This window comes from Bufo bufo, chromosome 2 (genome assembly GCF_905171765.1).
Source record: "Bufo bufo chromosome 2, aBufBuf1.1, whole genome shotgun sequence".
NCBI lineage: Eukaryota > Metazoa > Chordata > Amphibia > Anura > Bufonidae > Bufo > Bufo bufo.
Window position 1 is genome coordinate 478,342,741 of NC_053390.1, and position 27,531 is coordinate 478,370,271.

Genomic DNA, 27,531 nt, shown 5'->3' on the forward strand with positions numbered 1-27,531 from the left:
CCAAACAATCGGAAAGAGGCTTCATTGGAGAATATGACTTTGCCCCAGTCCTCAGCAGTCCATTCACCATACTTTCTGCAGAAGATCAATCTGTCCCTGATGTTTTTTTGGGAGAGAAGTGGCTTCTTTGCTGCCCTTCTTAACACCAGGCCATCTTCCAAAAGTCTTCGCCTCACTGTGCGTGCAGATGCGCTCACACCTGCCTGCTGCCATTCCTGAGCAAGCTCTGCACTGGTGGCACTCCGATCCCGCAGCTGAATCCTCTTTAGGAGACAATCCTGGCGCTTGCTGGACTTTCTTGGACGCCCTGAAGCCTTCTTAACAAGAATTGAACCTCTTTCCTTGAAGTTCTTGATGATCCTATAAATTGTTGATTGAGGTGCAATCTTAGTAGCCACAATATCCTTGCCTGTGAAGCCATTTTTATGCAACGCAATGATGGCTGCACGCGTTTCTTTGCAGGTCACCATGGTTAACAATGGATGAACAATGATTTCAAGCATCACCCTCCTTTTAACATGTCAAGTCTGCCATTTTAACCCAATCGGCCTGACATAATGATCTCCAGCCTTGTGCTCGTCAACATTCTCACCTGAGTTAACAAGACGATTACTGAAATGATCTCAGCAGGTCCTTTAATGACAGCAATGAAATGCAGTGGAAAGGTTTTTTGGGATTAAGTTAATTTTCATGGCAAAGAAGGACTATGCAATTCATCTGATCACTCTTCATAACATTCTGGAGTATATGCAAATTGCTGTTGTAAAAACTTAAGCAGCAACTTTTACCAATTTTTAATCTTTATCTAATTCTCCAAACTTTTGGCCACGACTGTAGGTTCTTCAAAGTAGCCACCTTTTGCTTGGATTACTGCTTTGCACACTCTTGGCATTCTCTTGATGAGCTTCAAGAGGTAGTCCCCTAAAATGGTTTTCACTTCACAGAAGTGCCGTGTCAGGTTTAATAAGTGGGATTTCTTGCCTTATAAATGGGGTTGTGACCATCAGTTGCGTTGAGGAGAAGTCAGGTGGATACACAGCTGATAGTCCTACTGAATAGACTGTTAGAATTTGTATTATGGCAACAAAAAAGCAGCTAAGTAAAGAAAAACGAGTGGCCATCATTACTTTAAGAAATGAAGGTCAGAGAGTCAGCCGAAAAATTGGGAAAACTTTGAAAGTAAGGGCTATTTGACCATGAAGGAGAGTGATAGGGTTCTGCGCCAGATGACCTGGCCTCCACAGTCACCGGACCTGAACCCAATCGAGATGGTTTGGGGTGAGCTGGACCGCAGAGTGAAGGCAAAAGGGCCAACAAGTGCTAAGCATCTCTGGGAACTCCTTCAAGACTGTTGGAAGACCATTTCAGGGGACTACCTCTTGAAGCACATCAAGAGAATGCCAAGAGTGTGCAAAGCAGTAATCCAAACAAAAGGTGGCTACTTTGAAGAACCTAGAATATGCCATATTTTCAGTTGTTTCACACTTGTTTGTTATGTATATAATTCCACATGTGTTAATTCATAGTTTTGATGCCTTCATAGTCATGAAAATAAAGAAAACTCTTTGAATGAGAAGGTGTGTCCAAACTTTTGGTCTGTACTGTATGTCTCGCATATATCTAGTTAGAAATATGTCTTGGCTTACAGGGTTATTTTCATTTTATAAAGCGATAGCATTTAGCTAGGATTTAGCACTGTCTTTCATAGAACTCTCAGCAGTTTAATGGGGCCATGCTGGAGAAGAATGTGGTCAGAGCACTACAGTGCAGGGAAAAACAGTGAAGGTGATGCAGTGCTAAATCAGTGCTACTGCCCATTCAGTCTCAGGATTGGTGGAAGTCACAGAGGTTGGACTCCCAAAAGTTATAAAATGATGATATATCCTAGCGATATTACATAGCAAAGACCAAGAATATAACAATATTTATTAAATACTACAAAGTTAAAATACTATATGCAATAGAAACCTTATGTGGGACAAATATACATCCCTATATAAAAGTGTGCAAACTAATTCAAAATAAGGCAAGTCATGAGTACCCAGACACACACAGCTTGTAGCACCAAAAATATAATACATGACATTCAATGTAAAGCAGAAAACAGCAATATCCATAGTGAAGCATGCAATGTCCAAGCCATAACCTGCCTCATGCCTATCACTGATAAACCAGCTTCCTTAGGAGTCTCCAACTAAAAACTGTGGTTTGAGACATATACAGTATATATACATCAAATAATAAATTAAGACATGAATCACCTGTGAGGTAGGCGTGGAATGACAGTAGGAGCTCACAGACATTGTAAAAACATAGAAATTCCAGCGTTCCAAGACGTGGACAACGCATATCTGAAGTTGCACATGACTGGAAATGTGTTCCATTACACATTCCAAAGACAAGAAGCAGTGACAAACACCTCTAATGTGTTCCATAGTGTGTTTTAGAAGCAGAAAATAATAAAACTCTTACAACCAATCTACGAATGCTGAATAAAAGACAAATCTAATAAAAAAATATGCATAATGAGAGTGAATAATTCCAAATAATGGATACATAATCAGCCTGCACTGAAAATAATTATAAGTGAAGATACATCAACGAATATGCTCAAGTGCCAACTGTTATATATCACAAAATAACAATTAAATTGAAACATTCATATCAATTAATAAAAATGTACTAGTGCTCAAATAAATCATAAAAAGCAAAAACAATATGCACAGTCACAAATCATTACGATAACTAGTGTTGAGTAAATCTAAGCATCCAAAGTGGAATTCAATCCGAACTTTCGGAAAAATTTGATTCCCAATTAATCTAAATTTCCTTGCACTTCGTGGCAACGACTGTTATTTTTTTTTTTTTTTTTTTTTACTAAAATTGCAGCTACATGAGTTACAAAGTGAAGTTAAGAAGCCTGGGAACGCAAGATCACCCATAATACCATGCAGAAAGCCAATCAGCAGCTAGCCAGCCTCTGTGATATCAAAGCCCTTTAAAAGCCACACCCTGCGCAATCTCATCTTTTTTTACTGTGACCTGAGCATAGGGAGAGACGTGACAAGCGCTAGGGAAAGTGTTGCTAAAAGATTTTAAATGTAGAATATTGGATAGGGAGAGTATTACACACTGTAGGGAGAGCATAGGTAGACTGCAGTGACAGTGTAGGGACTGTAATCTGAAGCTGAAGTGATCCATAGGAGACAGCACAGTTTGCATCAATCCCTGTGTAGGGCACAGAGCTATCTAATTGAAAAGTGTACTCCTTGTTTATTAGATAAACAATTCTATTAGGCCTTGATTCTAAAATTGGAGTGAATAACCTGTCTTGTTCTTTTGTTATTGGGGTGCCCACCTTGTTTATTACATAGACAATTCTATTAGGCCTTGATTCTCAAATTGAGGTGAATAAGCTTTCTAGTGAGGTAGAAACCAATTTTCCTCAGGGGAAAAAAATCCTTCCTGATTCCATCTCCCTGGATCAACTACCCTTCTCCAAAAATCTATTAACTATGACCTGTCATATTATTACACTCCAGAAATACATCCAGGGGCCTCTTGAACTCTTTTAGTGAATGCATCATCACAAACCACCTCATCAGGCAGAGAGACCATAGTCTTACCATAAAGAATCCTCTTCTATGTTTGTGTAGAAACTTTCTTTCCTCTATATGTAGAGGATGTCCCCTCGTCACAGTCCTGGGTAAGCTTGAGTGAATCAAGCTTCATATCATAGATCCAAAGTCAATAGGTTCAAACGCTTTGGTTTTAATACTGTCTGGAGACCTGTCTCCGTACAGCATTAAAAAGTATAGCCAATGTTTAGGCAAAATTTGTTTCACCCAAAGTCGTCTAAGACTTTGGTGAATGAATGCAGTATTTATTTCTGCATTTTTAAAAACATTTAAAATTAGCAATCCAAAGTCGGGTTTGGTATCGTGGTACCAGCCAGTACCAAATCCGACTTCGGATTCCTAATTTTAAATGTTCTTAAAGGGCTTCCGTCAGCCCACTAAACCGTTTTTTTTTGTTTTTGTTTACTAATAATCCCTATACTGCGAGCTCTGCATACATAAGTTAAATAATCATTTTGGTTCAGTAGAATTTGATAAAAAGCTATTTTTAAAATATGCTAATTACCTTGCTACCAGCAAGTAGGGCGGCTACTTGCTGGTAGCAGCCGCATCCTCCGATCCTAATGACGCCCCTCCGCATTGTGATTGACAGGGCCAGGGAACGGAATCGTTCTCTGCTGGCCCTGCCTGTTAGCATTCAAAATCTCGCGCATGCGCCGCGGCCGTGCCTATCTTCAATCTGCGCAGGTGCACTGAGAGCAGGTGCACTCGCTTGGCCGTTCCATCAATGCCAAGCGAGACGTCACATCTACACCCAGCGCAGGCGCATTGAGGAGCGAGCGGCCGCCTCTCAGTGTGCCTGCGCAGATTGAAGATACGTACGGCCGCAGCACAGGCGCCAGATTTTGAATGCTAACAGGCAGGGCCAGCAGAGAACGATTCCGTTCCCTAGCCCTGTCAATCACAATGCGGAGGGGGCGTCATTAGGATCGGAGGATGCGGCTGCTACCAGCAAGTAGCCGCTCTACTTGCTGGTAGCAAGGTAATTTGCATATTTTAAAAATGGCTTTTTATCAAATTCTACTGAACCAAAATGATTATTTAACTTATGTATGCAGAGCTCGCAGTATAGGGATTATTAGTAAACAAAAAAAAAAACGGTTTAGTGGGGTGACAGAAGCCCTTTAACCACCTCAGCCCCTATAGCTTAAACACCCTTAAAGACCAGGCCACTTTTTACACTTCTGACCTACCCTACTTTCACCGTTTATTGCTCGGTCATGCAACTTACCACCCAAATGAATTTTACCTCCTTTTCTTCTCACTAATAGAGCTTTCATTTGGTGGTATTTCATTGCTGCTGACATTTTTACTTTTTTTGTTATTAATCGAAATTTAACAATTTTTTTTGCAAAAAAATGACATTATTCACTTTCAATTTACTCTTTCTTTGACTGGGTGAGTCAAACCAGCAGTTCAGCACCTCAGCCATTCTATTGAGCAGTTGAGCCGCCTTATCTCTCTCTTTTTCAATTATTCACTTTCAGTTGTAAAATTTTGCAAAAAAAACGACATCCATATATAAATTTTGCTCTAAATTTATTGTTCTACATGTCTTTGATAAAAAAAAAATGTTTGGGTAAAAAAAATGGTTTGGGTAAAAGTTATAGCGTTTACAAACTATGGTACAAAAATGTGAATTTCCGCTTTTTGAAGCAGCTCTGACTTTCTGAGCACCTGTCATGTTTCCTGAGGTTCTACAATGCCCAGACAGTACAAACACCCCACAAATGACCCCATTTCGGAAAGTAGACACCCTAAGGTATTCGCTGATGGGCATAGTGAGTTCATAGAACTTTTTATTTTTTGTCACAAGTTAGCGGAAAATGATGATTTTTATTATTATTTTTTTCTTACAAAGTCTCATATTCCACTAACTTGTGACAAAAAATAAAAAGTTCTATGAACTCACTATGCCCATCAGCGAATACCTTTGGGTGTCTTCTTTCCAAAATGGGGTCACTTGTGGGGTAGTTATACTGCCCTGGCATTCTAGGGGCCCAAATGTGTGGTAAGGAGTTTGAAATCAAATTCTGTAAAAAATGGCCGGTGAAATCCGAAAGGTGCGCTTTGGAATGTGGGCCCCTTTGCCCACCTAGGCTGTAAAAAAGTGTCACACATGTGGTATCTCCGTACTCAGGAGAAGTTGGGGAATGTGTTTTGGGGTGTCATTTTACATATACCCATGCTGGGTGAGATAAATATCTTGGTCAAATGCCAACTTTGTATAAAAAAATGGGAAAAGTTGTCTTTTGCCAAGATATTTCTCTCACCTAGCATGGGTATATGTAAAATGACACCCCAAAACAGATTCCCCAACTTCTCCTGAGTACGGAGATACCAGATGTGTGACACTTTTTTGCAGCCTAGGTGGGCAAAGGGGCCCACATTCCAAAGAGCACCTTTCGGATTTCACCGGCCATTTTTTACAGAATTTGATTTCAAACTCCTTACCACACATTTGGGCCCCTAGAATGCCAGGGCAGTATAACTACCCCACAAGTAACCCCATTTTGGAAAGAAGACACCCCAAGGTATTCGCTGATGGGCATAGTGAGTTCATGGAAGTTTTTATTTTTTGTCACAAGTTAGTGGAATATGAGACTTTGTAAGAAAAAAAAAAAAAAAAGAAAAAAATCATCATTTTCCACTAACTTGTGACAAAAAATATAAAATTCTAGGAACTCTCCATGCCCCTCACGGAATACCTTGGGGTGTCTTCTTTCCAAAATGGGGTCACTTGTGGGGTAGTTATACTGCCCTGGCATTTTCCAGGGGCCATAATGTGTGGTAAGTAGGTAAATGACCTGTGAAATCCTAAAGGTGCTCTTTGGAATGTGGGCCCCTTTGCCCACCTAGGCTGCAAAAAAGTGTCACACATGTGGTAGCGCCGTATTCAGGAGAAGTTGGGCAATGTGTTTTGGGGTGTCTTTTTACATATACTTATGCTGGGTGAGAGAAATATCTCGGCAAAAGACAACTTTTCCCATTTTTTTATACAAAGTTGGCATTTGACCAAGATATTTATCTCACCCAGCATGGGTATATGTAAAATGACACCCCAAAACACATTGCCCAACTTCTCCTGAGTACGGCGATACCAGATGTGTTACACTTTTTTGCAGCCTAGATGCGCAAAGGGGCCCACATTCCTTTTATTAGGGCATTTTTAGACATTTGGATCCCAGACTTCTTCTTACGCTTTAGGGCCCCTAGAATGCCAGGGCAGTATAAATACCCCACATGTGACCCCATTTTGGAAAGAAGACACCCCAAGGTATTCAATGAGGGGCATGGCGAGTTCATAGAATTATTTTTTTTGGCACAAGTTAGCGGAAATTGATTTTATTTATTTTTTTCTCACAAAGTCTCCCTTTACGCTAACTTGGGACAAAAATTTCAATCTTTCATGGACTCAATATGCCCCTCACGGAATACCTGGGGGTGTCTTCTTTCCGAAATGGGGTTACATGTGGGGTATTTATACTGCCCTGGCATTCTAGGGGCCCTAAAGCGTGAGAAGAAGTCTGGAATATAAATGTCTAAAAAATTTTACGCATTTGGATTCCGTGAGGGGTATGGTGAGTTCATGTGAGATTTTATTTTTTTACACAAGTTAGTGGAATATGAGACTTTGTAAGAAAAAAAATAATAATTTCCGCTAACTTGGGCCAAAAAAATGTCTGAATGGAGCCTTACAGGGGGGTGATCAATGACAGGGGGGTGATCAATGACAGGGGGGTGATCAATGACAGGGGGGTGATCAGGGAGTCTATATGGGGTGATCACTTCCCCTGTAAGGCTCCATTCAGACGCCTGTATGTGTTTTGCGGATCCGATCCATCTATCAGTGGATCCGTAAAAATCATGCGGACATCTGAATGGAGCTTTACAGGGGGGTGATCAATGACAGGGGGGTAATCAGGGAGTCTATATGGGGTGATCACCACAGTCATTGATACGCCCCTGTAAGGCTCCATTCAGACGTCCGTATGCGTTTTGCAGATCCGATCCATCTATCAGTGGATCCGTAAAAATCATGCGGACGTCTGAATGGAGCTTTACAGGGGGGTGATCAATGACAGGGGGGTAATCAATGACAGGGGGGTGATCAGGGAGTCTATATGGGGTGATCACCACAGTCATTGATCACGCCCCTGTAAGGCTCCATTCAGACGTCCGTATGCGTTTTGCGGATCCGATCCATCTATCAGTGGATCCGTAAAAATCATGTGGACGTCTGAATGGAGCTTTACAGGGGGGTGATCAATGACAGGGGGGTAATCAATGACAGGGGGGTGATCAGGGAGTCTATATGGGGTGATCACCACCGTCATTGATCACGCCCCTGTAAGGCTCCATTCAGACGTCCATATGCGTTTTGCGGATCCGATCCATCTATCAGTGGATCCGTAAAAATCATGCGGACGTCTGAATGGAGCTTTACAGGGGGGTGATCAATGACAGGGGGGTAATCAATGACAGGGGGGTGATCAGGGGTGATCAGGGAGTTTATATGGGGTGATCAGGGGCTAATAAGGGGTTAATAAGTGACAGGGGGGGGTGTAGTATAGTGTGGTGCTTGGTGCTACATATTGCTGAGCTATCTGTGTCCTCTGGTGGTCGATCCAAACAAAAGGGACCACCAGAGGACCAGGTAGCAGGTATATTAGACGCTGTTATCAAAACAGGGTCTAATATACCTGTTAGGGGTTAAAAAAATCACATCTCCAGCCTGCCAGCGAACGATCGCCGCTGGCAGGCTGGAGATCCACTCGCTTACCTTCCGATCCTGTGAACGCGCGCGCCTGTGTGCGCGCGTTCACAGGAAATCTCGTCTCGCGAGAGGACGAGCCGGCGCGTCCAGGCGAAATGAATCAACCACCTCCAGGACGCGTCGCTGCGTTCGGCGGTCCGGAGGTGGTTAATGATGCAGAAATGAATACCGAATTCATTCACTGAAGTCTTGTGCGACTTCGGGTGAAAAGAAGTTTGGCTCCACAGAGCCAATACATTTTAATGCTGTATGAAGACAGCATAAGAATTGAAGTGTTTGACCGAATCAACTTCGGATCTATGATCCGAAGCTCGATTCGTTCAATACTAGTCCTGGGTATAAATAGATAAGGGAGAGATCTCTGTACTGACCTGTGATGTATTTACAGTATTATTAGTTATTAGATCTCCCCTCAGTTGTCTTTTTTCTAAACTGAATAACCCTATATATGATCTTTCTGGGTATTTTAGTGCACTCTTTCCAGTTATTACGGTACTTTAGTTGCCCTCCCCTGAACCCTCTCCTGCTCTGCTATGTCTCTTGTTCACAGGAGCCCAGAACTGTACACAATACTCCCTGTGTGGTGACTAATGATTTGTAAAATGGCAGGACTATGTTCTCATCACATGAATCTATGCCCCTTTTGATGCACCCCGTGATCTTATTGGCCTTGGCAGCAGCTGCCTGGACACAGGTTTCTATAGTTAAGTTTAATGTAAAATTTCTAAGTCCTTTTACATGTCAATGTTACCCAGTGTTTTACCATTTAGTATGTACGGGAGACTTGCATTATTCCTTCCCTTACATTTATCAGTGTTAAACCTTATCTGCCACTTCTCTGCCCATATCCATCTGTAGCAGCAGCAGATGGTCTTTGTTAAATAGTATTGGGACTTTTGACCTGTACTCCATTGTATTTTAGTGTGTCCCCGATCTCTATACTGATATCCAAGCTAATACAAGCCATCAGTTTATAACACCGGAATAACCTTTTTATAGTTCAGTAATATGACCTACCTATTTGATAAATAGGCCTAGATTTACTATGTGTCTGTGCCAAAAATATGTTTAAAAATTGAAGCAAATTGGCACATCTTTGATTTCTACACTTTTTTTTTACATGCTCGATGGGGGAGGGGAGGGGGGAACTTGGCGGAAAGGGGGGGGGGGGCGTGCTTTATGGCAAAGGAGCCAGGGCCAAAGATGTACTATTTACAGCCAAAATTGGAATTCTGGCATAAAAGTCTGTCTCAAGCGAAGCCAACTAATAATTGATATAGAGCCAGAGAAATGTGTACAGTATATCCCTGCACCAGACTTATCATGCACCCTATGATAAATCTTGTGCAAATCTAGACAGCCAGTCTAAGCATACGCTATATTTAGGATTATTAAATCTGGACCATAGTCTTTTACATTCCCGCCTGTGGCTACTTCTCTTTTTGTTTTCTTAGGTTCCCCCAGGAACTTAATGTTGGTAAAATCAGCGCTGAAGTTATGTGGAGTCTCTTTGCTCAGGATATGAAATATGCCATGGAAGGTAAGCCCTCCTTGTGTATTAAAGGGGTTGTCCAGCAAATTTAATTTTGCAAAAAAAAAAAAAACTCTTATGTTATAATATTGTCACAGTGAGCTTCTCTGTGCCTGAGTTGCTACGTAGGCTGGCTGCTTGTCCTCTTGTGTACTGGCTGCAGGCTGCCCTCCTGTGTAAGCTGGTTACTTGGGACTGCGTGCTGGCTGCAGTATCCGTGTTCCATGTTTGCCAGTTGCCAGGGGCAACGTCCGGTGTTTCTGCTTGTGTTCTGGTCCTGGCCTGATAGGATTGCTCCTCATGAATTGTGGGTGGGCCGGTTACTGCATGTGCACTCGTTTAGCACCTATTTCTCCCAGTTCCTGCAGTCTGTTCTGTTTACTCTGTTCCGTTCAGGCTGTGAGTATGACTGTCCTGGTCCTGTTTGCTGGGTGTAGTCTCTTGTTGCTGACCCAAGAGGCTTTCTGGCTACACTTCGGTGTGGTATTGCCTAGTTCTGCACTTATTTTTCCTGTCTGATCCGTACCTGTTCTGTGATTATGTTATGCCTTGATGTTGCTATGCCCTGTGTCCGTTAGCTTAGCAGAGATTATCTGCGTCTGTTTCTGTCCATGTCAGTTTCTGTCCATTTCTGGATCTGCGTGTTTCTTGTCTGCCTTCGGAAGAGTTCCTTTGATCCCCAGAGGAGGATTCACCATCCGTGTACAGCTCTGCCTGGGGCTGCCTAGCTTCTACTGTGCTTGGGTGCAGACATCTGCTTCTGGTTCTGTTCTGTACTAGGTTCCAGCGTCTGTTGTCCCTGGTTACCCGTGTAGCCATTGACTCGGTTTATGCTCTGGAGTAGCCCCTGGCAACTACCGTGGCTCAAGTCTATCCTCACCACCAGAGGCGCTAGTAAAGACCTGGTCTTGCTTAGTTACGTCCCTCCAGAGTATTGCCAGTCAGTGGCATAGTGGGTTCACACCCGCTGATCCTTGCAGTACATTTTGGTTTCCGGGTTCTGTCATTTGCTTTTATTACTTGTGTAATAAAGTCCTGTTGTACCTTGGTCTGTTTCCCCTGTTCCTGTTTTCCAGACGTCCCGGAGGCTTACCCAGGGTCCCTGGCATGTGACAAATATAACCTAAGGATAAGTGAATCATTTTGTAAAGAAACAAGCTTGTTACGAAATTTACAGTATATAGTCCACTAAATGAACGCGAAACATTTCAGGTTTGCTTGGGATTAATCAAGGACAGATGGGTATATGCAGTGTCTAACAGAAAACAACCTTAGACAGTAGTCATAAGCAAGCATCTATTCTAGTGTAACAGGGACATTCTAGGGAAATAGTAGACAAAATAATTTTGTGGTATACTGGGGACTTTGATCAGGGAAAGCTTTGAGGGAGCAAGTGTCTTGGGCACAGTGCTTAATTATACAGTAATACAGCTGCTGCAGAACCTCATTCTAGCAGTTCTGCGATACAAAATAAGCCACCTACAAGAATATTTTTTTTCCTTTGAACAGAGACAGCTGTTTGTTTTTTTTTAAACTCAAGTTTCTGCATAGGATTATTTACAGCACTGCACCCCAATAGCATTCTGTTGCTGAGCAATTGCATATTTTTTTCATATCCATTTTTTTATATGCATTGCATTATAACAAAAGCATTTTTCTGTAATAATGCCATCTGTATACCAAATTTGTATGCTATTGTTATATTGGTGTGTGTATGGGGGGGGGGGGGGGGGGGGGGGGATTGCATGACAAATTTCCAATTTGTGCCTTAACATTTAAGAATGGTCTTTTTTGAACCTGTGTTTTTAAATGCAAATGACACAGTAGACAGAAATCAGTTACCAGCCTTTCCTGCATCATTATATTAGACATGTGGAAGGAGGGAATAATTGCATGATAGGTTTTTAACATGTGTCTTAATAGTAAATAAAGCTTTTTTGAATTTAAAAAATGAAAATAACACAGTAGGCCAAAACATTACTGGCTTTTCGTGCATCGTTATTTTGGTGTTGTTGGGAGGAATAATTGCATTACAAGTTTGCAAAATGTGGTTTAAGAGTAAAGAAAGGTATTTTTTGAAGCTGTGTTTTTAAATGCAAATAACATACTAGGCAGAAATCTTACCGGCACCAGTACTGCAATATTTCCTGTAAAATGTCAATAGCAGTGTTCAGTGTGTTTGTAGAAGGGGAAGGACATTTAATTGTGCCTCTGTTTTTAAATTAAAGAAAACACACTTGCAATTTTGGTATAACTTTTCCATAATTTGTGTGACTGTGTGCAAAGCTGTGATTATTCATTTTGGAAAATTGTAAGCTTTCATTAGGTCTCATAAAAAAAGGTCTGGAATATCGAAGAGTTCAAAATAAAGGTCCATGCCATGTCCTCCCAGATCCAGAATGTGGGTAGTAGCAGCACCAGCTATCTGGCTAGAAGTAGTAGACCAACGTTCTCCCTGGCTACGGAAATCCAAACTGTACTCCTGCTTCTTCAAATTAAAAGGGAGATTATTTCTAGGGTTCTTCTAACAATTATCACTTGGTGGCCTTAGGCTCTGATACTCTAGTGGGCCCCAAAGGTTTAGTGAAAAATCCCATTTGGAGCTGCCTATGGAGCCAATCAATTGCCACTAGAGTCTACTTCTTTGACTCAAAACCTATTAGACTTTATTGATGATATAGGGGTTGGGCATCCATAATACTTTTCTCTGGTGGGGCAAAGAACTCAAGTCCGACTCTACTTGTTCGTGCAAGTAAATAAATTCTGACCCTGTTAGGTCATCATTTTGGATCCTTGGTCCCCCAACTAGCCACTGTGGAAGCTTTTTATTATGAAAAAGCATAACATATGAGACAGCGCAGTATTTTTTAAACGTTTGTTAACGCTGTCAACCATATGTTTCCCATGACTATATAAGTCAGTGTCACACTGGCTTAGTTGCCCATAGCACATTATTTGCTATTGATGTCATTGCCTTCAAGAGCTTGGGGGGGGGGGGGGGGGGAGAAAATGCAAAAATTCATAAAAGCTTAACAAAAAGACATAAACATCTAAATAAATTATTGGGCCTCTATCCCTGTACATTAACCCAGAGGGAGCTAATAGCAAGATGGGGGAAATTTTTTATATATATATATATATATATATATATATATATATATATATCTATATATATATATATCTCTTATCCACCAGAAATTTGATTAATTACAAATTAATTTATTATGGATTGCTCTGTTAGGCTACTTTCACACTAGCATTTTAGTTTTCCGGTATTGAAATCCGTCATAGGGGCTCAATACTGGAAAAAAAAACTCTAAAATTTTGTACCCATTCATTGTCAATGGGGACAAAACTGAACTGAACAGAACGGAACGCTCAAAAATGCATTCTGTTCCATTTAGTTGCGTTCCCATACCGGAGAGCAAACCGCAACATGTTGTAGTTTGCTTTCTGTCCTGGGATGCGGAGCAAGATGGATCCGACATGACCCCCAATACAAGTCAATAGGGACGGATCCGTTTTCTCTGCCACAGTCAGCCACAATAGAAAACTGATCCGTCCTCCATTGACTTTCAATGGAGATCATGACAGATCCGTCTTGGCAATGTTAAAGATAATACAACCATAGGCGTGCGCAGCCTATTGCATTAGGGTGTGCACCCTAAAGCACAAACACACACGCCGCGCGCGTGCGTGTGTATGTATGTATATATACATATATCTATATATATATATATATAGATATATGTATATATATATATTATATCCACAGATCCTCCATAACACTGTGTCAATTTTTATTGTACTAACCTAATACTTAAAAGACAAGCTTTCAAGAGTTTTCCTTTCTTCCTCAGTAAGCTTGAGTATTCAGAAACAATCTATTCCGTACAGGGTGGGTTCACATCTGCGTTATGCCATTCTGTTATAGGTTCCATTTCAAACGGAATGTAACGGAATGGCCAGATGGAATGCAAAACGGAAACCTTTAAGAGGCATTCCGTTTTGCTCTGTCCTAAAAGAAGTTTGAGAAAGCATAACGGATCCGTCTGGGTCCCCTTATGCAAGACAGAAAACAAAGTCCTGTCGACAGGACTTTGTTTTCCGTCTTGCATAACGGTAACCAGATGGATCCGTTTTGATTCCCATAGACTTTTATGAGGACGGAGAGCAAACGGAAAGCCTCTTGCAGAGTCTGCACTGTACGAGAGAGAGATAGCAGTGGCTGTGAAGGGAAAAGTTCCAGAGCACACAATGACAGCCCCAGAGCCTTTCTGCTGCCTGACCAACCGTATGCTGCCACAGCGCCAGCCCAGCCTGCAGGGACATCAGAGAGGCCTGGGTCCACATTATAGCACCACTACATTTACTTATTATCAAAAAGCATCATACATAACATAACTAAAAAAAAAAAAAGCCAGAATATAATAAAAGACAAAAACTTTAAACTACATTGGGGGACCTGTGGACCTGTTATGGGGGACCTGTGGAGGACACACTGTTATGGGGGACCTGTGGATGACACACTTTTATGGGCATCAGTGGATGACACACGGTTATGGAGGCATCTGTGGATGACGCTGTTATGGGGGCATCTGTGGATGACGCACTGTTATGGGCATCTGTGGGTGACACTGTTATGGGCATCAGTGGATAACACACTGTTATGAGGCATCTGTGGATGGGGGCATCTGTGGATGACGCACTGTTATTAACAGTGCGTCATCCACAGATCCCCCCATAACAGTATCATCCACAGATCCCCCCCATAACAGTGTCATCCACAGATCCCCCATAAAAGGTGACATATTCCACACAGATGCCCCATAACAGTATCATCCACAGATCCCCCATAACAGTGTCATCCACAGATCCCCCATAACAGTGTCATCTGTGGATGGGGGCATCTGTGGATGACGCACTGTTATTAACAGTGCGTCATCCACAGATCCCCCATAACCGTATCATCCACAGATCCCCCCCATAACAGTGTCATTCACAGATCCCCCATAAAAGGTGACATATTCCACACAGATCCCCCCATAACAGTGTCATCCACAGATCCCCCATAACAGTGTCATCCACAGATCCCCCATAACAGTGTCATATTCCACAGATGCCCCTATAACAGTGTCATCCACATATATCCCCTTAACAGTCTATTAAGGGGATATCTGTGGATGGCACTGTTATGGGGGCATCTGTGTGGAATCTGACACAGATGCGGGGGGGGATCTGTGGATGACAGTGTTATGGGGGTCGGGGGGGATCTGTGGATGACACATATATAGCAGCATCTTGTGCTATATATGTGTCATCATCCACAGATCTTACCCCCATAACAGTGTCTCTGACAGTGACCCCCAACAGGGGGTGGAGGCCGGCAACTATTGAAAGACCCCGCCGAGTTCCTTATGTAAAGTGTTGTAATTAAACTTGTGCCAAGTTGTACGTACTACTATCTAATCTATTACTAACTTACTGGGACAGGACTTCAGCTAGGATTCACAGTTTGGGCTGCCTGGGCATGGGCACTGGGCGGGCAAGCAGGCTCTTCAAACATTCAAACTAGCCGGCCGGCGGCAGCGTAACGTGACGTCACTCACTCCGTCACGCCGCACGCACCTGCTCCTCCCACTTTATTAATGAAGCAGGCGGAGCAGGTGCGTGACGTCGGAGTGAGTGACCGGGAGACAGAGCACAGGAGCAGTGAGCAGTCCTATATAGTATTGAGTCATCAGTTGAGCAGTCTGAGCAGATGTATGTCATTGAAGCTGTGCGGGGCTGGCAGCCGGGGCTCAAGCGGCAGGCGGCAGTGCAGGAGGTGGAGCACAGGGGTGTGATTAGGGTGTGCCCAGGCACACCCGGCACACCCCGTGCGCACGCCTATGAATACAACCTGTAGCTGGCCGGCTAAGAACTGTCCTAGATTACTAATATAGCTTGTGTGTTTATACAGCTAGACCTGCCAATAACCTTAATACAGTTCCTATGTTTGTGTGTATAAATCATTCGGCTATAAATCATTGGGGTAATGTTTGCACCTTTAGGAGATTCATGGAGTTTTCTGAGGGTAATAAAAGAAAAACAAAGAAAAAAAACCCTCTAAAAACTTTCCATTTGCTACTATTGGCAAGGTTGATGTGGAAATTGAAGGTTTGCCATTTACTTGTAGTTCCCGTTTTCTCCTACCTGCCAGGGTGGTGCTAGACAGCAAGAACATTGTTTGTGAGATTTTTGAAAATAGTGGAGCAGCTGTCAATCTCATTGATGATCAATTTGCAATAACGCATGGTTTCCAGGTATGCATTTTGGAAAAGGATATACCTGTTTTTGCTATCGATTCCGCTCCACTTTCTCAAAGATCGTTAAAGGGCATAGTTCACAATATCCGTTTGACTGTGGGTGACGCTCATGTTGAGAATATGTCATGTTTCGTCTTAAGCGGATTACCTACTCCTCTAGTGTTGGGGCTCCCCTGGCTCACTAAACATAACCCCACCATTGATTGGCAAGCAAGGCAAATAAATGGTTGGAGTGAGTTTTGCAGAGAGAATTGCCTCACGGCGTCTCTTTCAGAGGTTTCTACCAAGACTGTGCCATCTTTTCTCTCTGAATTTTCGGATATGTTTTCCGAGAGTGGTGTCCAGGATCGGGAGTACGACTGCCCTATTAATCTCATCACAGGCGCCAAACTGCCAAAATCACGTTTATACAATCTCTCCCAACCTGAAAGAGTCGCTATGCGTACTTATATCTCTGAGAGCCTGAGAAAGGGACACATCCGACACTCGAAGTCACCTCTTGCCACTGTTTTTTTTTTTGTTAAGAAAAAAGATGGTTCTTTAAGACCTTGTCTGGATTTCAGGGAGCTGAACCGTATCACGATTCGTGACCCATATCCACTTCCTCTGATCCCGGACCTGTTTAACCACCTCAGCCCCCAGTGCTTAAACACCCTGAAAGACCAGGCCACTTTTTACACTTCTGACCTACACTACTTTCACCGTTTATTGCTCGGTCATGCAACTTACCACCCAAATGAATTTTACCTCCTTTTCTTCTCACTAATAGAGCTTTCATTTGGTGGTATTTCTTTGCTGCTGACATTTTTACTTTTTTTGTTATTAATCGAAATTTAACGATTTTTTTGCAAAAAAATGACATTTTTCACTTTCAGGTGTAAAATTTTGCAAAAAAAACGACATCCATATAGAAATTTTGCTCTAAATTTATAGTTCTACATGTCTTTGATAAAAAAAAAATGTTTGGGTAAAAAAAAAATGGTTTGGGTAAAAGTTATAGCGTTTACAAACTATGGTACAAAAATGTGAATTTCCGCTTTTTGAAGCAGCTCTGACTTTCTGAGCACCTGTCATGTTTCCTGAGGTTCTACAATGCCCAGACAGTACAAACACCCCACAAATGACCCCATTTCTGAAAGTAGACACCCTAAGGTATTCACTGATGGGCATAGTGAGTTCATAGAACTTTTTATTTTTTGTCACAAGTTAGCGGAAAATGATGATTTTTTTTTTTTTTTTTTTTCTTACAAAGTCTCATATTCCACTAACTTGTGACAAAAAATAAAAAGTTCTATGAACTCACTATGCCCATGAGCGAATACCTTGGGGTCTCTTCTTTCCAAAATGGGTCACTTGTGGGTAGTTATACTGCCCTGGCATTCTAGGGGCCCAAATGTGTGGTAAGGAGTTTGAAATCAAATTCTGTAAAAATTGACCTGTGAAATCCGAAAGGTGCTCTTTGGAATATGGGCCCCTTTGCCCACCTAGGCTGCAAAAAAGTGTCACACATCTGGTATCTCCGTACTCAGGAGAAGGTGGGGAATGTGTTTTGGGGTGTCATTTTATATATACCCATGCTGGGTGAGAGAAATATCTTGGCAAAAGACAACTTTTCCCATTTTTTTATACAAAGTTGGCATTTGACCAAGATATTTATCTCACCCAGCATGGGTATATGTAAAAAGACACCCCAAAACACATTCCTAAACTTCTCCTGAGTACGGAGATGCCAGATGTGTGACACTTTTTTGCAGCCTAGGTGGGCAAAGGGGCCCATATTCCAAAGAGCACCTTTCGGATTTCACAGGTCAATTTTTACAGAATTTGATTTCAAACTCCTTACCACACATTTGGGCCCCTAGAATGCCAGGGCAGTATAACTACCCCACAAGTGACCCCATTTTGGAAAGAAGAGACCCCAAGGTATTCGCTGATGGGCATAGTGAGTTCATGGAAGTTTTTATTTTTTGTCACAAGTTAGTGGAATATGAGACTTTGTATGAAAAAAAAAATAAAAAAAAAAATCATCATTTTCCACTAACTTGTGACAAAAAATAAAAAATTCTAGGAACTAACCATGCCCCTCACGGAATACCTTGGGGTGTCTTCTTTCCAAAATGGGGTCACTTGTGGGGTAGTTATACTGCCCTGGCATTCTAGGGGCCCAAATGTGTGGTAAGGAGTTTGAAATCAAATTCAGTAAAAAATGACGAGTGAAATCCGAAAGGTGCTCTTTGGAATGTGGGCCCCTTTGCCCACCTAGGCTGCAAAAAAGTGTCACACATCTGGTATCTCCGTACTCAGGAGAAGTTGAGGAATGTGTTTTGGGGTGTCTTTTTACATATACCCATGCTGGGTGAGATAAATATCTTGGTCAAATGCCAACTTTGTATAAAAAAATGGGAAAAGTTGTCTTTTGCCAAGATATTTCTCTCACCCAGCATGGGTATATATAAAATGACACCCCAAAACACATTCCCCACCTTCTCCTGAGTACGGAGATACCAGATGTGTGACACTTTTTTGCAGCCTAGGTGGGCAAAGGGGCCCATATTCCAAAGAGCACCTTTCGGATTTCACAGGTCAATTTTTACAGAATTTGATTTCAAACTCCTTACCACACATTTGGGCCCCTAGAATGCCAGGGCAGTATAACTACCCCACAAGTGACCCCATTTTGGAAAGAAGAGACCCCAAGGTATTCGCTGATGGGCATAGTGAGTTCATGGAAGTTTTTATTTTTTGTCACAAGTTAGTGGAATATGAGACTTTGTATGAAAAAAAAAAAAAAAAAAAAATCATCATTTTCCACTAACTTGTGACAAAAAATAAAAAATTCTAGGAACTCGCCATGCCCCTCACGGAATACCTTGGGGTGTCTTCTTTCCAAAATGGGGTCACTTGTGGGGTAGTTATACTGCCCTGGCATTCTAGGGGCCCAAATGTGTGGTAAGGAGTTTGAAATCAAATTCTGTAAAAATTGACCTGTGAAATCCGAAAGGTGCTCTTTGGAATATGGGCCCCTTTGCCCACCTAGGCTGCAAAAAAGTGTCACACATCTGGTATCTCCGTACTCAGGAGAAGGTGGGGAATGTGTTTTGGGGTGTCATTTTATATATACCCATGCTGGGTGAGAGAAATATCTTGGCAAAAGACAACTTTTCCCATTTTTTTATACAAAGTTGGCATTTGACCAAGATATTTATCTCACCCAGCATGGGTATATGTAAAAAGACACCCCAAAACACATTCCTCAACTTCTCCTGAGTACGGAGATACCAGATGTGTGACACTTTTTTGCAGCCTAGGTGGGCAAAGGGGCCCACATTCCAAAGAGCACCTTTCGGATTTCACTCGTCATTTTTTACTGAATTTGATTTCAAACTCCTTACCACACATTTGGGCCCCTAGAATGCCAGGGCAGTATAACTACCCCACAAGTGACCCCATTTTGGAAAGAAGAGACCCCAAGGTATTCGCTGATGGGCATAGTGAGTTCATGGAAGTTTTTATTTTTTGTCACAAGTTAGTGGAATATGAGACTTTGTATGAAAAAAAAAAAAAAAAAAAAAAAATCATCATTTTCCACTAACTTGTGACTAAAAATTAAAAATTCTAGGAACTTGCCATGCCCCTCACGGAATACCTTGGGGTGTCTTCTTTCCAAAATGGGGTCACTTGTGGGGTAGTTATACTGCCCTGGCATTTTACAGGGGCCCTAATGTGTGGTAAGTAGGTAAATGACCTGTGAAATCCGAAAGGTGCTCTTTGGAATGTGGGCCCCTTTGCCCACCTAGGCTGCAAAAAAGTGTCACACATCTGGTATCTCCGTACTCAGGAGAAGGTAGGGAATGTGTTTTGGGGTGTCATTTTACATATACCCATGCTGGGTGAGAGAAATATCTTGGCAAAGACAACTTTTCCCATTTTTTTTATACAAAGTTTGCATTTGACCAAGATATTTATCTCACCCAGCATGGGTATATGTAAAAAGACACCCCAAAACACATTCCTCAACTTCTCCTGAGTACGGAGATACCAGATGTGTGACACTTTTTTGCAGCCTAGGTGGGCAAAGGGGCCCAAATTCCTTTTAGCAGGGCATTTTTAGACATTTGGATACCAGACTTCTTCTCACGCTTTGGGGCCCCTAAAATGCCAGGGCAGTATAAATACCCCACATGTGACCCCATTTTGGAAAGAAGACACCCCAAGGTATTCAATGAGGGGCATGGCGAGTTCATTGAAAAAAAAAAAATTTTGGCACAAGTTAGCGGAAATTGATTTTTTTGATTTTGTTCTCACAAAGTCTCCCTTTCCGCTAACTTGGGACAAAAATTTCAATCTTTCATGGACTCAATATGCCCCTCAGCGAATACCTTGGGGTGTCTTCTTTCCAAAATGGTGTTATTTGTGGGGTGTTTGTACTGCCCTGGCATTTGAGGGTCTCCGCAATCATTACATGTATGCCCAGCATTAGGAGTTTCTGCTATTCTCCTTATATTGAGCATACGGGTAATGAGATTTTTTTTTTTTCCGTTCAGCCTCTGGGCTGAAAGAAAAAAATGAACGGCACAGATTTCTTCATTCGCATCGATCAATGTGGATGAAAAAATCTCGGCCAAAAAAAGAAAAAAGGAGGGGAAAGGCGTCTGCCAGGACATAGGAGCTCCGCCCAACATCCATACCCACTTCAGCTCGTATGCCCTGGCAAACCAGATTTCTCCATTCACATCAATCGATGTGGATGAATAAATCATTGCCGGGATTTTTTTTTTTATATATACAAAGTGTTTGCCAAAGTATATGAACACCGCCACCTCCTCAGCTCATATGCCTTGGCAAACATATCTTTTACTGCAGAGGAGAAATCTCGTCTTGCAGCGCCGCATACACCGACTTGCGTGTAATCTGACAGCAGCGCAATGCTTCTGTCCGAATGCACATCAGTGCTGCAGCTGGTCGATCGGATGGTCCACCTGGAAGGTAAAAAAAACAAAACAAAAAAGAAAAAACCAGGCCGCAAAGCAATAACTTTATTAACTTTAGAACAGAACATATTAACTTTTTTAAACTTTTTTAACTTTTTTACTTACCGGTAATTTTTTTTTTGTTTTTTTTTTTTTACCTTTATAGAACAAACCTCTCCTTCCCCATGGGACAATGTGCAAAGCGCAAATCGCCCAAAGATGTGGCGAAGTACGTTATGCACTTTATCCCAGGTGAAAGGAGAGGTTTGCAGCAGCTGTGAGAGAAAGGGCCCTAATAGCCCTGTGTGCCTGTCCTGGTGAGATGTGATCCCTATGCTAGGTGTACCTGTGTGTGGTACTTCCGGAAACACTCTCCTAAGCATAGGGCAGGGTGGTCCGGACAGTCAGGACAGAAATAGCGGGTGTCACGCCTTATTCCACTCCTGCTACAGACACAACATTTTTTTCGGGGTGGCGGTTGGGTTGAGGTACCAGCAACGACACTGGGGAAATGTCGCTCGTGTAGACGGCTAACTACACTGGTGGATGGGGCCACGGAACCTCCTGGGTAAAGGAGGTTCTCGATGATCTCTTCCTGGAATTTGAGGAAGGATCGTGTTCTCCCAGCCTTACTGTAGAGAACAAAACTATTGTAGAGCGCCAATTGAATTAAATATACAGACACCTTCTTATACCAGCGTCTGGTTCTGCGGGAAACTAAATAGGGAGCCAACATCTGGTCATTGAAGTCCACCCCTCCCATGAGCGCATTATAGTCGTGGACTGAGAGGGGCTTTTCAATGACACGGGTTGCCCTTTGAATTTGTATTGTCGTGTCTGCGTGAATGGAGGAGAGCATGTAAACGTCACGCTTGTCTCTCCATTTCACCGCGAGCAGTTCTTCGTTACACAAGGCAGCCCTCTCCCCCCTTGCAAGACGGGTGGTTACAAGCCGTTGGGGGAAGCCCACGCGACTAGTTCGCGCGGTGCCACAGGCGCAAATCCGTTCTAGAAACAAATGCCTAAAGAGGGCCACACTTGTGTAAAAATTGTCCACATAAAGATGGTACCCCTTGCCGAATAAGGGTGACACCAAGTCCCAGACTGTCTTCCCACTGCTCCCCAGGTAGTCAGGGCAACCGACCGGCTCCAGGGTCTGATCTTTTCCCTCATAGATCCGAAATTTGTGGGTATAGCCTGTGGCCCTTTCACAGAGCTTATACAATTTGACCCCATACCGGGCACGCTTGCTTGGGATGTACTGTTTGAAGCCAAGGCGCCCGGTAAAATGTATTAGGGACTCGTCTACGCAGATGTTTTGCTCAGGGGTATACAAATCTGCAAATTTCTGGTTGAAATGGTCTATGAGGGGCCGAATTTTGTGGAGCCGGTCAAAAGCTGGGTGGCCTCTGGGACGGGAGGTGGTGTTGTCGCTAAAGTGCAGGAAACGCAGGATGGCCTCAAATCGTGTCCTGGACATAGCAGCAGAGAACATGGGCATGTGATGAATTGGGTGCGTTGACCAATATGACCGCAATTCATGCTTTTTTGTCAGGCCCATGTTGAGGAGAAGGCCCAGAAAAATTTTAAGTTCGGAAACTTGGACTGGTTTCCACCGGAAAGGCTGGGCATAAAAGCTTCCCGGGTTTGCGGTTATAAATTGTGTGGCATATTGGTTGGTCTCTGCCACGACTAAGTCCAAGAGCTCCGCAGTCAAGAACAGCTCAAAAAATCCCAGGGCCGTACTGATCTGAGCCGTCTCAACCCGAACTCCAGACTGGGCGGTGAAAGGGGGAACTACTGGTGCGGCTGAAGTTGGTGACTGCCAATCAGGGTTTGCCAGCACCTCAGGGATTCTAGGGGCTCTACGGGCCTGTCTGTGCGGTGGCTGCGACGGGGTAACTAGTGCACGTGCCACCGTACCAGCTTCAACTGCCCTTCTGGTGCTCGCTACTTCACCATGTTGTACGGCAGTGCTGGTACTAGGTCCAGGAAGGGCTGCGCTGCTGGTGTATGCCTCACCACGTGATCCGGCAGCGACAGCCCCACTCTGCTGCTCTTGAAGCGGATCCTGCATAACCTGTGGTCTAGCGACACGGGGCCGGGTACGCCTGGTGCTGCCAGGGACCTCAACCTCCTCGTCCGAACTTTGGGTCAGAGAGCCACTGCTTTCTACAGGTTCATATTCTGACCCGCTAGATTCATCAGATGAGGGTTCCCACTCCTCATCCGACTGGGTCAGAATCCTGTAGGCCTCTTCAGAAGAATACCCCCTGTTTGACATTTGGACTACTAAATTTAGGGGTATTCCCTGAGACTACCCAAGAAAAAAAGCAAGCCTGTCTTACAAAGGGGAGGCTAGCGAAGTACCGGAGGCCGCTGCGGTTGATAAAAAATATCAAAACTGATTTTTTTATCGCCGCAGAGCGTGTAAAGTGAATGTGCAGTGATCAAAAAAAAAAATTTTTTGTCACTGCGGTGGGGGCGGGCGTGGGTGAACGCACGTGTGGGCGACCGATCAGGCCTGATCGGGCAAACACTGCGTTTTGGGTGGAGGGCGAACTAAAGTGACACTAATACTATTATAGATCTGACCGTGATCAGTTTTGATCACTTACAGATACTATAAAAGTACAAATGCTGATTAGCGATACGCTAAACAGCGAATAAAAGTGACTGCGGTGCGGTGGGGTGGGCGCTAACTGACGCTAACTACCTAACCAAGGGGCCTAAACTATCCCTAAAACCTAACAGCCAATACTAGTGAAAAAAAAAAGTGTCAGTTTACACTGATCACTTTTTGTCTTTCACTAAGTGATTGACAGGGGGCGATCAAGGGGTTAATTTGGATGATGGGGTGATGGATGGTGATCAGGGGCTAAGGGCAGTGTTTGGTGTGTACTCACAGTGATGTCTGCTTCTCTGCTGGATCCAACCGACGAAAAGGACCAGCAGAGAAGCAGAGAAGCCATATAACAGATCATATTTACTAATATGATCTGTTATCTGGCTTGTGATTCGATTTTTTAAAAATCAGCAACCTGCCAGCGACGATCATTGGCTGGCAGGTTGCTGATGAAATACTCCTCTAACTTTTGCCGGCCCGCGATGCGCATGCGCGGGCCGGCTGTGACCGAAATCTCGCGTCTCGCGAGATGACGCGCCGGCGCGTCCAGGAGGAATGAATCAACCACCTCCAGGACGCGTCTGTGCGTACAGCGGTCCAGAGGTGGTTAACCAGATTGTTGGGGCTAAGGTTTTTTCTAATTGGATTTAAGAGGGGCATACAACCTAGTCAGGGTCAGGGTCAGGGAAGGGGACGAAAGGAAGACTGCCTTCAATACCCCTGAGGGTCATTTCGAGAATTTGGTTATGCCCTTTGGTTTGATGAATGCTCCGGCCGTCTTCAAACATTTTGTGAACAGCATTTTTCATCATTTAATGGGGAAATTTGTACTGGTGTATCTGGAGGACATTTTGATTTTTTTCTCCTGATTTCAAGACTCATCGAGACCACCTACGTCAGGTCTTGCTGATTCTGCGGGATAATAAATTGTACGCTAAACTGGAAAAATGTGTGTTTGCAGCTCCGGAGATTCAATTTCTTGGTTTTCTTCTCTCCGCTTCTGGTTTTCGCATGGGCCCTGAGAAGGTCAGCGCTGTGCTTGATTGGGAACTTCCTGAGAATCAGAAGGCGCTGATGCGGTTTTTGGGTTTTGCCAATTATTACAGAAAGTTCATTTTGAATTATTCCTCTGTTGTTAAGCCACTCACTGATATGACTAAAAAGGGGGTAGATTTTTCTTCGTGGTTGGTAGATGCGCTTAAAGCCTTTTCTAGTATCAAAGAGAGTTTTGCTTCAGCTCCCATTTTGGTACAACCTGATGTCTCTCTACCTTTTATTGTTGAGGTGGATGCTTCTGAGGTGGGTGTGGGTGCGGTCTTATCTCAGGGTCCCTCTCCTGCCAAATGGCGACCGTGTGCCTTTTTCTCAAGGAAACGCTCCTCTGCAGAGAGAAATTACGATGTGGGAGATAGGGAGTTGTTGGCCATCAAATTAGCTTTTGAGGAATGGCGCCATTGGTTAGAGGGAGCCAGACACCCTATTACCGTGTTTACAGACCATAAGAATCTGGCCTACTTGGAATCGGCCAAGCGTCTGAACCCGAGACAGGCCAGATGGTCTTTTGTTCTTTTCTAGGTTTAATTTTGTTGTTACGTTCTGCCCTGGGGTTAAAAATGTGAAGGCGGATGCCCTGTCACGTTGTTTTACAGGAGGGGGGAACTTTGAAGACCCGGGTCCCATTTTGGCTGAAGGGGTGGTAGTCTCTGCTCTTTATCCTGATTTGGAGGCAGAGGTTCAGGCAGCCCAGGCAGAGGCTCCTGATCTTTGTCCCCCTGGGAGGTTGTTTGTGCCTCTTGCTTTACGACACAAGGTTTTTAAGGAGCACCACGATACTGTCGTTGCTGGACACCCGGGGAGCAGAGCCACAGTGGATCTCATTGCTCGGAGATTCTGGTGGCCGGCTCTTCGTAAGACGGTTGAGGGTTTTGTGGCAGCCTGCGAGACCTGCGCTCGTGCCAAGGTCCCTCATTCACGGCCATCGGGTTCTCTCCTCCCGTTACCCATTCCTTCCCGTCCTTGGACGCATCTGTCCATGGACTTCATTACGGACCTGCCTCGTTCCTCGGGGAAGACTGTGATTCTGGTAGTAGTGGACCGTTTTAGCAAAATGGCGCATTTCATTCCCTTTCCTGGGTTACCCAATGCTAAGACACTGGCGCAAGCGTTTGTTGATCACATTGTTAAATTGCATGGCATTCCTTCAGACATCGTTTCTGATAGGGGCACGCAATTTGTTTCCAGATTCTGGAAGGCCTTCTGTTCTCGCTTGGGGGTTCGGTTGTTGTTCTCTTCTGCTTTTCACACAGAGTCGAATGGTCAGACCGAACACGTCAATCAGAATCTGGAGACATATCTGCACTGTTTTGTGGCGGAGAATCAGGAGGATTGGTGTTCTTTTTTGTCCCTTGCTGAGTTTGCTTTAAATAACCGTCTCCAGGAGTCCTCTGATAAGTCACCATTTTTTGGTGCATATGGGTTTTATCTGCAGTTTGGGACATTCTTTGGAGAGGGGTCTTCTGGTTTACCTGATGAGGAGAGATTTTCCTCGTCTTTGTCATTTATTTGGCAAAAGATTCAGGGTAATCTGAAGAGGATGAGTGAGAGATATAAGTGTGTGGCGGATAAGAGATGTGTGCCTGGTCCGGACCTGAATGTGGGCGATCTGGTGTGGTTGTCTACAAAGAATATCAAACTGAAGGTTCCCTCCTGGAAGTTGGGTCCTAAGTTTATTGGACCTTACAAGATCTTGTCCGTCATCAATCCCGTTGCCTTCCGTCTTGATCTTCCTCGGACTTGGAAGATCCATAATGTTTTTCACAGGTCCCTATTAAAACCTTATGTCCAACCCACTGTACCCTACTTTTTGCCTCCTCCTCCGATTGTTGTTGATGGTAATCTTGAATTTCAGGTCTCTAGGATTGTGGATTCTCGCATTATCCGCGATTCTCTCCAGTACCTCGTTCATTGGGAGGGTTATGGTCCTGAGGAGAGGATGTGGGTCCCAGTGGCGGACATTAAGGCAACTCGTCTCATCAGGGCTTTCCATAGGTCTCATCCTGAGAAGGTGGGCTCTGAGTGTCCGGAGTCCACCCGTAGAGGGAGGGGTACTGTCACCGCCAGTTCTGGGAGAAGATCTGTTAGACGTTCTTCTCTACCTCTTGCATGACGATCTTTGTTTTGGTTTCACTTTGTCATCTCCTTTCCTTCTCCAAGCTGTCACCTATTTACACTAATTGTCTCCCTTTATATTCCCTCCCATACTGCCTCACTTTGCGGTTTATACTTCTTCCTGGATGAGTTGTTCACTGCTGGATGCTGCTTCTGCTGATTCCTCAGATAAGTCTGTTTCCTTTATTTGTGTTTCCTTGCTGGCTTGATTCTAGGTGACCCTGACCTTGTCCGTATTAAGTGCAGGGAGCCGGTGGTCGTGTTCCCTCACTATTATAGGGTTTTCAGGTGTCACATAGTATTAGGTATGTGGGCATGCAATCATCTACCATAAAGACCTTTGCATGGGCATAGCATTCAGGGAGAGCTCTAGGGGTTTTATAGGGCTCACCCATATGCTCCTTAGTTTGGAAAAAAGCCAGTCGGATGTTTATTTATAAGTTCCAGCTTTCTGCAACACCATCCGTGACAGATCACTTGTTTGGCAAGCCTCTCCATGGTGGGAGGAAGGAT

General features: G+C 43.6%; 1 protein-coding gene across 1 annotated transcript in view; it reads left to right on the plus strand.

Moving 5' to 3' along the window:
* Nucleotides 1–27,531, plus strand: part of LOC120990939 (protein unc-13 homolog A-like) — a 2,175,961-nt gene that overhangs the window by 1,174,651 nt on the left and 973,779 nt on the right. The window contains exon 27 of the mRNA XM_040419831.1: nucleotides 9,870–9,955. Coding sequence (XP_040275765.1) covers nucleotides 9,870–9,955 — 86 coding nt within the window. The remainder of the gene's footprint in view (nucleotides 1–9,869; nucleotides 9,956–27,531) is intronic.